The 12,827-nt window shown below is 38.3% G+C and overlaps 1 protein-coding gene across 14 annotated transcripts in view; it reads right to left on the bottom strand.

The window, feature by feature from the left end:
* Positions 1-12,827, bottom strand: part of FRYL (FRY like transcription coactivator) — a 300,909-nt gene that overhangs the window by 40,007 nt on the left and 248,075 nt on the right. For 12 of the 14 annotated variants that reach the window (XR_009693420.1, XM_061146006.1, XM_061146005.1 and 9 more), the window contains 11 exons: positions 12,677-12,761; positions 12,058-12,170; positions 10,900-11,050; positions 10,127-10,230; positions 8,393-8,578; positions 6,912-7,116; positions 5,582-5,703; positions 4,353-4,543; positions 2,951-3,045; positions 1,205-1,812; positions 819-916 (listed from right to left, as the gene is read on the bottom strand). Coding sequence is in view for 13 of the 14 variants with exons in the window: in XM_061146006.1 (XP_061001989.1) it covers positions 819-916; positions 1,205-1,812; positions 2,951-3,045; positions 4,353-4,543; positions 5,582-5,703; positions 6,912-7,116; positions 8,393-8,578; positions 10,127-10,230; positions 10,900-11,050; positions 12,058-12,170; positions 12,677-12,761 (1,958 nt within the window). In the remaining variant the exon portion in view is untranslated. The remainder of the gene's footprint in view (positions 1-818; positions 917-1,204; positions 1,813-2,950; positions 3,046-4,352; positions 4,544-5,581; positions 5,704-6,911; positions 7,117-8,392; positions 8,579-10,126; positions 10,231-10,899; positions 11,051-12,057; positions 12,171-12,676; positions 12,762-12,827) is intronic. The other 2 variants (XM_061145999.1, XM_061146011.1) reach the window with 1 other exon arrangement.

Genomic DNA, 12,827 nt, shown 5'->3' with positions numbered 1-12,827 from the left:
GGAAAGAGTCAAATAAGGAAAGAAAAAAGAATGAAGGGAGCAGAGGGAAGATGAAGAGAATGTTAAAAGACAAACAAAAAGAGAGAACTTTCAGAATCAAGAAAGGTATTATGCCCTCTTCTTCCTCAGGGACTCTGCACATGTGATTCCTCCTGCTTGGAAAATTTCTGCCCTCTGCCCTGCTTCTGTTTCTCATCCAGGGATCTTATTTTGGTCATTCCTATTCAGCCTTCAAAGTCAGCTTAGATATGACTTCCTCGAGGCAGATTTTGGTTTATGTGTCCCTAGAATATTTGCGTGGAGAATCCCATGGACAGAGGAGCCTGGTGGGCTACAGTCCACAGGGTTACAATGAGTTGGACACCACTGAGTGGTAAACAGTTTCACTTTCATTGCAAAGTCACCAGATTCTAGGTGATCACACCCCGAACTCCAGGTCCCATGGAGCTAAAGGTTCTATCTACTTTGATAATCACTCTATTTCAGCACCTGATCCAGTGCTCAGTACATATCTAGTAGTGAATAAATGAATGACTTGGAAACTGGCAGGTAGAGGATAAAGTAGGGAAACGGAGCAGAAAGACTCAAGACTCAGAGGATAGTTACTCTAAACAAGTAATTTTATTCACTGTCATTTGAGCAATTGTAACTTACATCGTTACTATATTACTCCTTCATATATGCATAAAAATAAAAATTCAGATGCAAAATTCACATAGGAAGTGACAGTAAAAGGATTCTGAAGAGGCTCCCCCCTTAAGATAAGACTCTGGAGAAATTTCCCTCCAGTGTTATCATTCAGTGTAACATTTGCTTACCTTTGCTATTCGACTGGCTGTTTCTTTGCAAAACTGGGTTGGGCTGTCAAAGTGCTGGATTAAGTGAGGCAGCAAGCAAAGGATGTTAAGAGGAAAGCCTATGAAAAGAAAGCAGAGAGTGACGGGGTTACCGCGCGCGCCGCAGACGGGAGCTTTCCCGCCGCTGCTCGGAGGCCGCGCTCTCTGTCCTGGGGTGCCTCAGCTTCTACAAAAGGTGTGTGGTCGTTTTTCTGCTTTTACCAGAAAATTTATGCTACCTCACATGTTAAGAAAACTCTGTGGAAAAGCAGAAATCAGTAGATTTCAAAACAAATGATTAGTTTACATTTCACTACATTAAAAAAAGCAACAACAACAGAAAGTTGGTGCAATTCTATTCACATCACCTGACAACTGGGAAGGATCCACCAACGTGTGTTTGGAGACAGAAATGAGTTTACTCAGGAGGTGCACTGTCATTTCCTGCGTGGACACTGAGGTGAAACCCTTAAGGAAGAGCTGCTGAAGGCCTGGGAAGTTATTCCACTTCAGTTTGCTCTGTACGTTTTCGATCTTCTCTCGACTCTCTGATTTATCCAAAGGCAGGTGGATCAGCAGTTTGTTGAGAAGCCTGAGAGCCAGGAGGTATTCATATTCATAGTCTGATTCTAACAAAGAGGCTGCTATCCAAAAAATGGTGGCCATCAAGTTGGCGGGCTCAGTAGTGGGCTGCACATCATACGCTGCCTTCTCTCTCAGGGAGGAAAGGCTTCGAGTCCTCGCTAAGCTGCTGCTGTGGTTGATCCGTCCATCCGTTATATCCAGTGTGTTACTCCGCCGCCGGTCACCTCTTCGGTCACCAATTAAACTTAGCCTCAGAGAGTTACTTCTTGTGTTACTGTTGTATCCCAAATAACTGCTACTGCTAATGGGACTTGTGCTTAGATTGAGTTGTCCAGTGCTTTTCCTGTTAGCTGCAAACTTGTTTCCCATTATAGGGTCATGGTATGAGGTTCTCGAAAGAAAAAAAAAAAAGAAAAAAAGATGAATCCATGCACAGCTGCTTCTTTTGCTACATTAACTGTACTCTTAAAACAACTGAAAAACAGTAACTGTTTCCAGGAAAAATCATTTTTAAAGTATATCTAACTTAATACCTGAAACTAACACAACTGTAAATCAACTCTACTCCAATAAAATTAAAATGTTAAAAAAAATTAAAAGCATATCTGACTTTGCTGAAACCAATTTCAGTTCTTTCCTCTCTATTAATAAAAAAATGTACAACAGTTGTCTTTTCTACTGTGACCGATTATTTCCCCTGAGTTGGGTGAGGTTTGATTTGAAGTGAAAATGCTGCTATAGTTACTGCTGATAATTTTCAGGTCTGGGATTTGGTGAACATTATATCCAAAGCCCAGGCCTCGTTTGTTTCATCTTCAGACTCAACAGTCCTGATGTCCCTATTTCTGTCAATTCACACTCCAAAAGAACCAAGCTCAAAAATTTAATTTTGATTTCTCCTTCTCCCTCACATCTAGTTATCATTGATTAAGTACAGAATATTTTCTACATGTGCCAGTGGTATGCAAAATGCTAGGAATATTGAAGTCCATGAAAATTATAGCCTGCTAGTTGCTGTTATTAAAAATATTAAGAGAATACTGTGAGACTCCAAAGGATAGAATGCTTAACACTCCCCTGGTCGCAGTTAGAAATGCTTAACTAGGAGAGGGGTACTGAGATGGGACTTGAAGGATAAATCAATTTGGGATTTACAAAGAGGAGAAAGTTTGAAGAGAGGCTGGTCCAGGGAGGAGGACCAATAGGTGGAAAGTGTGAGTCCTAAGGAGCCTGACCTGCTGGGGGGACAGTGGGTTGTTGAGTGTGCTGGGAACAGAGCCTGTTCCTGGGGCTGAAGCCTAGAAGCACAGCATGAAGGTCTCTGGCCAGATGAAAGGAACAGTATTGCCACTTGCTAGCCCTGTGGCCTTTCTCCCATCCTCACTAAGGCTCATTTTCCCACTGGCAATTCATCTGAATTTGGGGGTATTCCTCTCACTACCAACATTAGAACAATATAATATTGTGCCTATTTAGCTACTGAAGTTCTGTATACAAATCCACCGGTTGCCTGGTTTATCATTTCTTACTGAGAAAGGGCAGAAAGAAGATCATAATGCTTCATGGTTTCAGCTAAAGTATCAATTGCAGATTCCAACGTGAGAAGCAGCTCAATCACAAATCCCTAGAAAAAAGGGGCAGATTTTAATTAATTATGCTCTGAAAGAAAAAACTATAATGCACATCCTGATGAGATTTTAAAATAGAACAAGTTCCACATTAATATTACAAAATAATTAAACTCTTGAGCAACATGATCTTGCGGATGGATGAAAACGTAGCAAATTAATGTTGTAAATTGATTGTAATGGCAGCACAACCCACCCAAAATTGCTGGGGCCAGAAATCTAGGAGACATCCTTTTTTCTTTCTCTCACATCTAAACTGAATCCATCAGCAAGTCTTGAAAATACGACTTTAAAAATACATCCTGTACCTGACTTCTCTCCTTCCATGGCTTCCTTTAATCCAGCTACCACCGCTCTGGCCTGGGCTCTTACAAACAGCCTCTTAACTGGCCTCTTTTACCTTTCTAAGGATGCCACAAAGCCACCCCCAGAGTGAATTTTTAAAAAAACAAATCCCATCCATCATCCTCCTTTTAAAACTATGTGTAGTTTCCCATCGGTTCAGAGTAAAATCCCACCTCTCACCAGAACCTCCCCAGGCCTCGTGTGATCTGGGCCTGCTGGAGTCCCCAGCCCCAGGCACTGTAGCCACTCTGGAGTGTTTGCTTTTCCTCTGAAGAGCCTGTTGCTCCTGCCTCAGGGCCTGTGCACTTGTCCTATTTCCCTCTGCTCTCCGTCCCAGATGATCACAGGGCTCACTCACTCATCTACACATGTGTTCAAAACTCATCTTCTAGGTGGTTATATACAAAAAAACCCCTCTCCCCTATCATTGCTTAAACTGTCACCCTACCTTATTATTTTCACAGCATTCATCATTAAGTAAAGTTGTTTTATACATTATTGGTGGATTAAAAGGTTTGTTTCCCCAGTGAAATGTGAGCTCCATGCTAAGAACTCTGTGGTGTCCACTACTGTATCTTCAGTATCTAAAACAGCATTCATAACATCATGGGTCTGTACAGACCTCTGTTAAGCTCCCTATTGCAGTATTTCATGTAATTTATCTTAAAAAATGAAATTCGGTGTTTTGCTTTACATCTAACTTTAAATTCCTCTTTTACCTTGTAGTCATCACAGAATAATATCCAGGTATGTATGTATAAAGCTGTTTTTATAGGCACCACCTAATTCAATTTGTATGTTATTAAACATAAATTGTCTAACTTTGTTTTTAATTCTCTGCTTCTTAGCATCTGACATCAATAATTCTCTATGACATTAACTTGCTCCACCTGCCATGATTTATGCTTGGAAACAGGTCCCACTGCTCAACACCTGCTGAAAGAAGTGAAAGAACTACCTGGGCATCTTCTCCTGGATCCCCTACAGTTTCTACAAGCCTGGAGAGAACATCAGAAAGCGTAGCTGCAGAGAGAGGCTGCTTTAGGGCCCTGAAAATCTGAAAGGATCTCCCAGCATAGTGTCGAGAAGAACAAGAAAGTGCTGTCTGCAGAGCGACCTCGCTAAGATGATGTTCCAAGTGAATTCCTTCTGTGAAAACAAAGGAAACGAGTAAGTGCTTCTTGTTTTTCAGGATATATATATATATGGGTGATGATCATAAGCTAGGAACCATATTAAATTCAGTGCCAGCATAATACCTGGCAAACGGGGCATTAACATTTTCCAACATTTTCCAAGTCAATGCTTTTCCTTTTCATACAATTCTATTTGCACTTCAGATGACTCTTCATTATCATCTCCAGGGAAGTGATCCCTGAGAACAAGGTCTCTCAACGTCACCACTATTATCATTTTGGCAAAATAACTGTTGTGAGGGTTGTCCTGTGCTGTGCAGATGGCGTCTCCAGCCTCTTGACAACTTGACACCAGTAGCAACTAATCACTGACTTCCCGCCCCCTAACTGCAATAAAAATGTCTCCAGACATTGCAATATGTCCCAAGAAGAATCACCCCTAGCTAAGAACCACCATTTTAGACACGTTTTACTCTAATTTTCAGGATGTGTTCAATTTTCGATCACAGAAGCCCAAACCAGTACAGTCTGTCATCTCTATAAATGTTCCTTCAAAATAATTGTTTCATGATGAACAATCGTGTTATAATTTTATTATACTATCATATGTCAAACAAAGAACATCAAAGTGGCATTCTTTTTTCAAAGATCTATTTTGGTATATACCACTTTTAAAGTCTTTGTTGAATTTGTTACAGTATTGCTTCTGTCTTTATGCTTTGGTTTTTTGGTCACTAGGCATGTGGAATATTAGCTCCCTGACCAGGGATCAAACCCACATCTCCAGCATTGGAAGGCAAAGTCTTAATCACTGGACCATCGGGAAAGTCCCAAAAGTAGCAGTCTTATTTTCAAGTAGAAATTGTTCTTCAACCAAAACAAATCTGTTTTCACTAATAAGTTAAAAGAGAAAACCTACCTATGACTTTTGAATTTAGACATGTCAATTGTCAATTTTTTGCTGAACATCATCAGAAGTTTTGGCATCACAGTAAAAGTACTTGAAAGTACTTGAAAGTAAATATTGTCTGAAACATTTATTAAAAGATACCTGAGCTTGACTGCTTAAAAACAGAAATCACATGTTTCAAAAATGTAGTCAACTGCTCAGCACTCTTTATGCTAGGATTCTTGGCAGAAACATCCTCATGGTTCCAAAGGGGCCCTCTTTTTCTGAAAACAGAGAACAGATGTGATTCCTTTGGTTTTTAATTTGATATTAAGTTTTATTCACACTCACTTAAAATGTGCTTTTGCAGTTAGAAAGGATAGTAGTTGAGTAAATCAAACAGCATGTCATACAGTCTACTGCTAGGTTTATATACTACCTGGACTTGCAATGATCTAGAGCAGGTAGCGGAAGATCCAAGTTACATATAATTTTAGAATGCTCCATCGTCACAGTCAAATGCTCTCAGAGGTAGTAGGAAAAGATGGCAAATTTTGCCAAGTGAGAAGGGTAGTGGTTACTGCTTAGATATTAAAGGTCAAAATTTATAGAGGTGACACTTTATTTAGATCGTAAGGCAAAGAAAATAATTTATAAGTTAAAACTACAGGAAAAGTTTAGGACAGAATAATGTCCTTCAATTCTTTCTTTAAAATATCTGTGCATTTACCAGCTTGGTTTATTCAGGTTTCAGCCCCTTATTACCACAGGCCAAGGTGCCCTGAAAAAAAAAAATGTGGTCACACTGCCTCTAGTCCCTGACACCTCTAATTCATCAAGTACTCTGCTATGAGACTGATTTTCTCAACATATTTATTTAATTGGGCCCTCCTCCACACTCCTCATTCTAGCTCAAAGATTTTCGATAATGTCTCCTATCTTGAAAGACCTCTGGCCTGGGCTTTATGGTTCTGGTCCTCCAGTTTGAATTCTCCCAAGCTTTCTTATCTAGGAGCCCCTCAACATTGCATTCAAGCTGGATTACTCACCAGCCTGAGTGAGTGAGTAACAATTATACCTTGTTTTCTCACATCTGTGATCTTGCTCTTGCTGTGGTATGCTAGCCCCTTCCTCCTCATCTATGTTTCTTCTTTACTTAGAGTGTTTTGCAAAGAGTGGACCATAAGTAAATATTTGATGGTTGACTGGTAATGCAGCTAATGAAGGCAGAATATACATTCAGATAATACTGTACTCTCTTTGGGTACTTAGTATTCAGACATGATTAAGGCCCTTCCTCATATATAATCTTGTGTGAGCAAAAGAAGAAAGTCTGGTTGCATCAAATTTTCTAAATAGTGCACAAGACAAACCTGTCTTTTCCAAATCAATGACACTTTGGAAAACAAAAATAGGGTTCACTGAAGCTGACAAATGAAACAACGACTTAACAGAGGTTTATGGCTGGAATGGGAAGAGCTGCAAATGTTACCTTGAGGTAATGAATTCCATGAGGGTTTTGACTTTTCCATCCTGCTCTACTGAGATGTCAACCTCGTTGAGGACAGTGGTGTGCAGATGGGAAATGGCAGCGCTGTTATTTCCTAAGCTGATACTAGAGGAGGTAGAACTTGAGCTGAGCCCTGAGTCGGTCATGGGGGAGGGCTGGTAATCAGGTATAAAATCACTAACACCTGCTGAAAGAGACCATGGGTGTGAATACCCACATGTGAAACCATCTCCCACAATATATAAAGATGAAGCTATGGGCCCTTACAGATTATGCTGGAGCCACACAAGCACCAGAGTACATCAAGTGAGTTTTTGAGCAAACACTGTTTTCAGAGCCTCTTATTGAAACTTAATGGTTTGGATTTACTATGCTATCCTATGCTGCCATCTGCTGAACAGTGTTGGAACTGGAAGTTTCCTGATACTTTGGCATATTTCCTCAACATGTGTTAAGGAAATAATCTCTACAGTGTTAGCTGATTTTTAATTTCTTACGTTAAGGGTTCCATACTTTCTGCTTCACTTTACTTAAATAAAGACAATTTTAAAGTCTGTTTGTAATATTTACATTATGCCAATTATTAAATAATTCTAAAGGTTATCACTAATGCCCATATTTATAAAATGGCAAAAGGAGCCTTAAAAACAAACAACAAATACAAACTATGGAATTCTGAATAGAAATGCTTAACTTAAAAGAGGCAGTAAACTTTATTCCATTCATCTTTTAATCATAGTTTAAAAAGGCGACTAAGTTTACTAACAATTGTTTTCTCACTAACTACAGGGTTTTGGGTAAACAACAGGGCTTCCAGTAAGTAACTTTAAAAGGTATTAACCCTGTATCTGACATTATATGATTAGGAAAAAAGTAATCTTATTTCAATTTTTAAACCCAATTATTTTCTGGGTCATTTATTATAAACCTGATGATACTGATGAATGAAATAAATAAGTTAGGGCTATTAGGGAAAAAGAAAATACAATTTGAAAAGTAAAACAAATTCACATCAACAGTGAAATAAATTCTACAGTAAAGTCTCATTAATTTGGACCTCACTACTTAAAAATATATAATTTGGAACTGACTAGACTTCAAGCTGTATAACATTTTAAATGCAATTAATATAACTGAATGAATAAAAAATTTTAAATGTCTTCCTTCGTCAGTTTTTCAGCTCTTGAGAGTAGGAGGAATCTAATACAAGTTCACCATTTTTTTCATAACCAGTGCTCAAATTAAGCCACTCAACATTTTTATGACAAAGACCCTTAAAGGTAATAGAGATTCAAATACTCCCAGTTTAATTCCTTCTTTTATGAATTAATAATGTCACCGGTACCTAAAATAATAAAACTATATTAAAAAGTACTCTCTAGTATCTCAACTTCAGTTGACTTTCTCTAATGCAAGATTAACAAAGTACGGTTCTATTTTCAAACTACTTTTAAAGCAAATACCTGTGAAAGTATAATCTAAGTGTGCAATCTGTTTGACGGTAAGCACCCTGGGCTCATTAAACTCCTTGTTCCTGAGAAGGACAGAAGCAACAGTTCGGATGTTACTGCTGGGCCCCATCACTATTAGCAAGTGCAGGAGCAGGCGTCGGCAATGTTCATACACCTCAGGGTGACAGTGGTCAAACCCTAAAGAGAGGAGCAGACAGCTGTCATCAGGAGAGGGAAGTGACGAGTAGCATTCTTGCTACCAAATGCGTATTTTAAAAAGAAAAGCACAACTTAAATATTTTGTGAAAGATGACATACTACATCAAGTTTTTTTATTGGCCTAGAGTTCGTTCACACTTTTACAATATCCTATGGTCCTACTGGACTAGGGTGAATCAAGGCAAGTTTCCAATGTGTTTTATGTCTGAAATTTAGCAATCTCTTAGAAACCATTACTCTGTTACTTAACACTAGATGGACATGAACTTCTAAAGGCAAGCATTTTTTGCGCCTGGAACAAAACAGAAAGTCAGTAGATGTTTGCTTACTGAAGGAAGGAAGTAATATATAATATGTGTACATATCAGGAAAATTTAGGAGAAGATGGCTATTTAGACTTGCTTCAGGCAAACAATCTTACAAGCATGAAAAGTATTGCTGAGATGTGATGGATCCCACATGTTTGTCACAGAAGGCACAGTGGAGCTTTAACTGTAATAATTAGACTGTCTAGAATCTAATTATTTTGGGAAACAGTCAGTACCCATTTCAATTTTCCATTTACTCTAAAAGTTCACAGTCCTAAAGGTAAATTAATTTTACTCTTGCTACTGTTACAGAATCTTTCCTGCTGGAAGGTGTGTGTATTTTTGTGTGCAGTGGGAGAGACTGTATGAAAGGAACAGGAGTAGGTATAACAGGCTTGTCTGTGGTTAAAAGACAGGCTAGGAGTAACACCCCTCTAGACCATGAGAATCCCAGTAAAAAGTGTCATGGAAACAACATACAAAAATAAGAACAGAAATATGAAAAAAAAAAAAGAACAGAAATATGTAGAAACTTTCTTAAAACCATACCACTTTTCCCACTGAGGAAAACTATGAAGGTTCCTCAAAATACTAGAAATAGACCTACTATATGATCCAGCAATTCCACTCCTGGGGGGTATACATCCAAAGAAAACAAAAACACTAGGAACGATATATGCACCCCCGTGTTCACAGCAGCATTATTTACAACAGCCATTTAAAAGGAATGAAATAATGCCATTCGCAGCAACAGGGATGAACCTGGAGGGCATTACGCTTAGTGACAGAGGCCAGAGAGAAAAAGACAAGTGCTGTGTGTTATCACTTATATGTGAGATCTAAAAAATAAAACAGACTACTGAATACAGCAAAACAGAAGCTGACTAACTGACAGAAAGAACATACTAGTAATAGTGGGAAGAGATGGGGTGGGGAATTAAAAGAGACACAGCTACTGTGTATAAAGTAAGTAAGTTACACGGATATATCATACAGCACAGGGACTCTAGCTGATATTTTATAATAACTATAAATGCTGTAGAATCTATAAAAGTTTTAAATCATTATTTGTACATTATTTGAAACTCATATTTTAAATCAACTACACCTCAATAAAGACAAATGAATAAAATGCAACCTATAAAAAGCAAACATACCATATACTGCCTTTCAGTGATCACAGAAATACACAATGAAAGAAATACCAAATATTTATTACCTATAAAAATTGCATGAAGAAGAAGATGGAGGTAGCTTCCCCATTCCACCTTCACACTGTGATCAATGATGAGATCCGTCAAAAGGATCACGGCTATGTTACACCTATGACAAACAAGAGCCTTATTAATGTTCCACTAGAGCAAACCTAGAGAAAATCTTATGCAAATTACTCTAAGATTTAATACTGTATTTTATGGAAAAATACAATTTCTCAAGAAAAAAAAAAGAAGAAAAGAAATACAGCTGAGGAAACTGTTCAGTGATAGTTTTACACACAGCCTATCCGCTAAGGGCTCCTCCAAGTCAAGGGCCATGTTTTCTCCATCTTCAACCCTAAGACCTGGTGCACTGCTTGCCACATAGTCGGTGTTCGGTACATGTTTGGTACATTTATACATTTTGAAAGAATGCAGTCACTGTTCTACTGTGATTTTTGCTAAGCAGGAAATCAGCTTAACTCAAAATAAGAGTGCCTACCACTGTAAAATAGTATTTTTCAGATGTAATAACTGGGTCCCAGAAAGGTCAAGTAACTATGCCAGACACCCAGAAAAGCAGCAGCAGCAGAATTAGATTTAATACTATCCATTGTAAACAGTGAGAAGTCTGGGTTTTTAGATCGCTTAAAATCTAAATACACGTTTAGAATTTGTGGCAGTATCAAAGGAAAGAAGGTTGCTTGTGTTCCTTGTTGTCAGATAGCATAGAGACAGCTGAAAGTATTAAGCAGCGGTTTGGCTCGTATGAAATAGTAATGACGCTGTGGTCCACCTGTGAAGAGGTAATCCAGGTGATGACGTTTCAGGCAAGTAATCCACCAGTGGTGACCAGCAGCCTCCAGCTGGTGGGAAGGGTAGTGGCTCTCCTTGATTATGCTCCATCACTTTCAGTCGCCAATTAGAATAAAGTGGCATTGAGTCACCTATCAAAATAAAATGATCTCATTGTCTACACCATCTATTTTCTGCCAATATAAGCAAACTCTAGTAAGACACCAACGACTTATAGCACTGGAAAGTGATAAAAAAGAAAATTTCCCACTATTTTGACAGATGTTTGCTAGGTAGACCTGGGTACCAATATTATCAGATTAAGGAAATCAGAGAGAGAAAGATATATCAATTCAAATTCCTTTATTTTAAATCAAAGCAAAACTACATGAGCACCTCATCATGATTTCACAACTGATTGATGTTCAAGCTATGAGACCACATTATAGATAAAGCTGCCTTGTATCAAGGGCCTTCTGGTAAGTTACTCAGTTCAAATTTCTGGAGATAGGGCCGATTTAACCCATCGTCAATGGAAATCTGCTCTACTGCAGTGGGGCTGCAGGGCACAGTAAAAAAGGCCGTCAGGACATGTGAGTTCTGTGTGACGTGGGTAAGTCACTTCACCTCTCTGGGCCTCAGTTCCACCGTGTGCAAAATGAGGAGAGTGGACCAGATCATCTTCAGGGTCCCTTGCAGTCTGAAGGCTTGTGCCTCCATTTCACCCTACCTTAGTGTTAAAATGAGACTCAGACAGAGTGCTCATTTTGCAACTGCAAGGGAGAATGTTCAATAAAACCTGAGTCCCACCAAAGATCAAACCTGTTCAAAACAGCAGCCTGTTGCCTGTGTGTCTTTTCTGTGATTCTTTCTATGATACTTCTTGAGAACCAATTCTTATGTTCCTTTTGATCAACCTACAGGGAACCTGTGCTTTTAAAATGTATTTCCCCCACTTAATGTTGCTTCTTAAAGTCAAGACATTTCAGACTATGTTGGAACACCACTAGTGGCAGTTAAATACTCTTCTTAAAAACAATTTACTGGAAGAATACTTAACATCATAATAATGTTAAATTAACATTACTATAATGATAGTACACCTGACCATCGTAGTTATTAAAAACAGAAACAAAAAAACACATTTGGAATGTATTACTTTTTTCTTCTTCATAAGATCCTCCAGAGCTGCTACTGTATCGAGATTCTAGTCTGTGATGTTGACGATTTAAATGACTGTTTAGTCCACTGTAGATGTCTAGGTGCACATAGCTGTGGGAATGACCACTGAAGTTAGTCACAGTTCATGGTAAAACGGTATTTGTACTTTATGTTTCAACTTCTATGCTTAAAAAAAGAACACAGTACACAAATTACTAACTAAAGTTTACTGTGATATATTTTAATTTCCACATTACAATTCAAAAGCTTAAGCTTTGAAGTCAGTTATTTCTGCCTGAAGTTTTTCTTAAACTGTTGTGATAATAACCTTCTGGTGAAACCTATTCCATATAAAACAGACAAGAGTAAAATGTCCATTTAGAAAAGTTAAAAAAAAAGTAGCAACACAAAAAGTGACTCACCATACTCCACCTATTCATTGGTGCATATTAAAAAATCTAGCATGCAAGTGTCTTTAATGTGAAAAATTTCCAGCATGGAAATATATTTCTTCACTAGAATATTAACACCATTCCAATGCAGAAATTATTGTTTATTCTGATGATAATCAGCATACGTCAAACTGCAAGAGTAATGAAGAACAGAGAAGTACTTACCTCTCTTCAATACTCTCTTTTATGGGCTTATTATCAGGATTGCCATCCGTGGGAGCAACCATTGTATTGCTGCTAGAAGTAGTTCCTGTCATCAGAAGTAAAACAGTATCAATGAACATAACGCTTAGGACAGCTCAATAAGAACAAGAGA

This window comes from Dama dama, chromosome 6 (genome assembly GCF_033118175.1).
Source record: "Dama dama isolate Ldn47 chromosome 6, ASM3311817v1, whole genome shotgun sequence".
Classification (NCBI taxonomy): Eukaryota; Metazoa; Chordata; class Mammalia; order Artiodactyla; family Cervidae; genus Dama; species Dama dama.
Note: the sequence above shows the minus strand (reverse complement) of the source record. Positions and strands in the feature narration are given on the sequence as shown.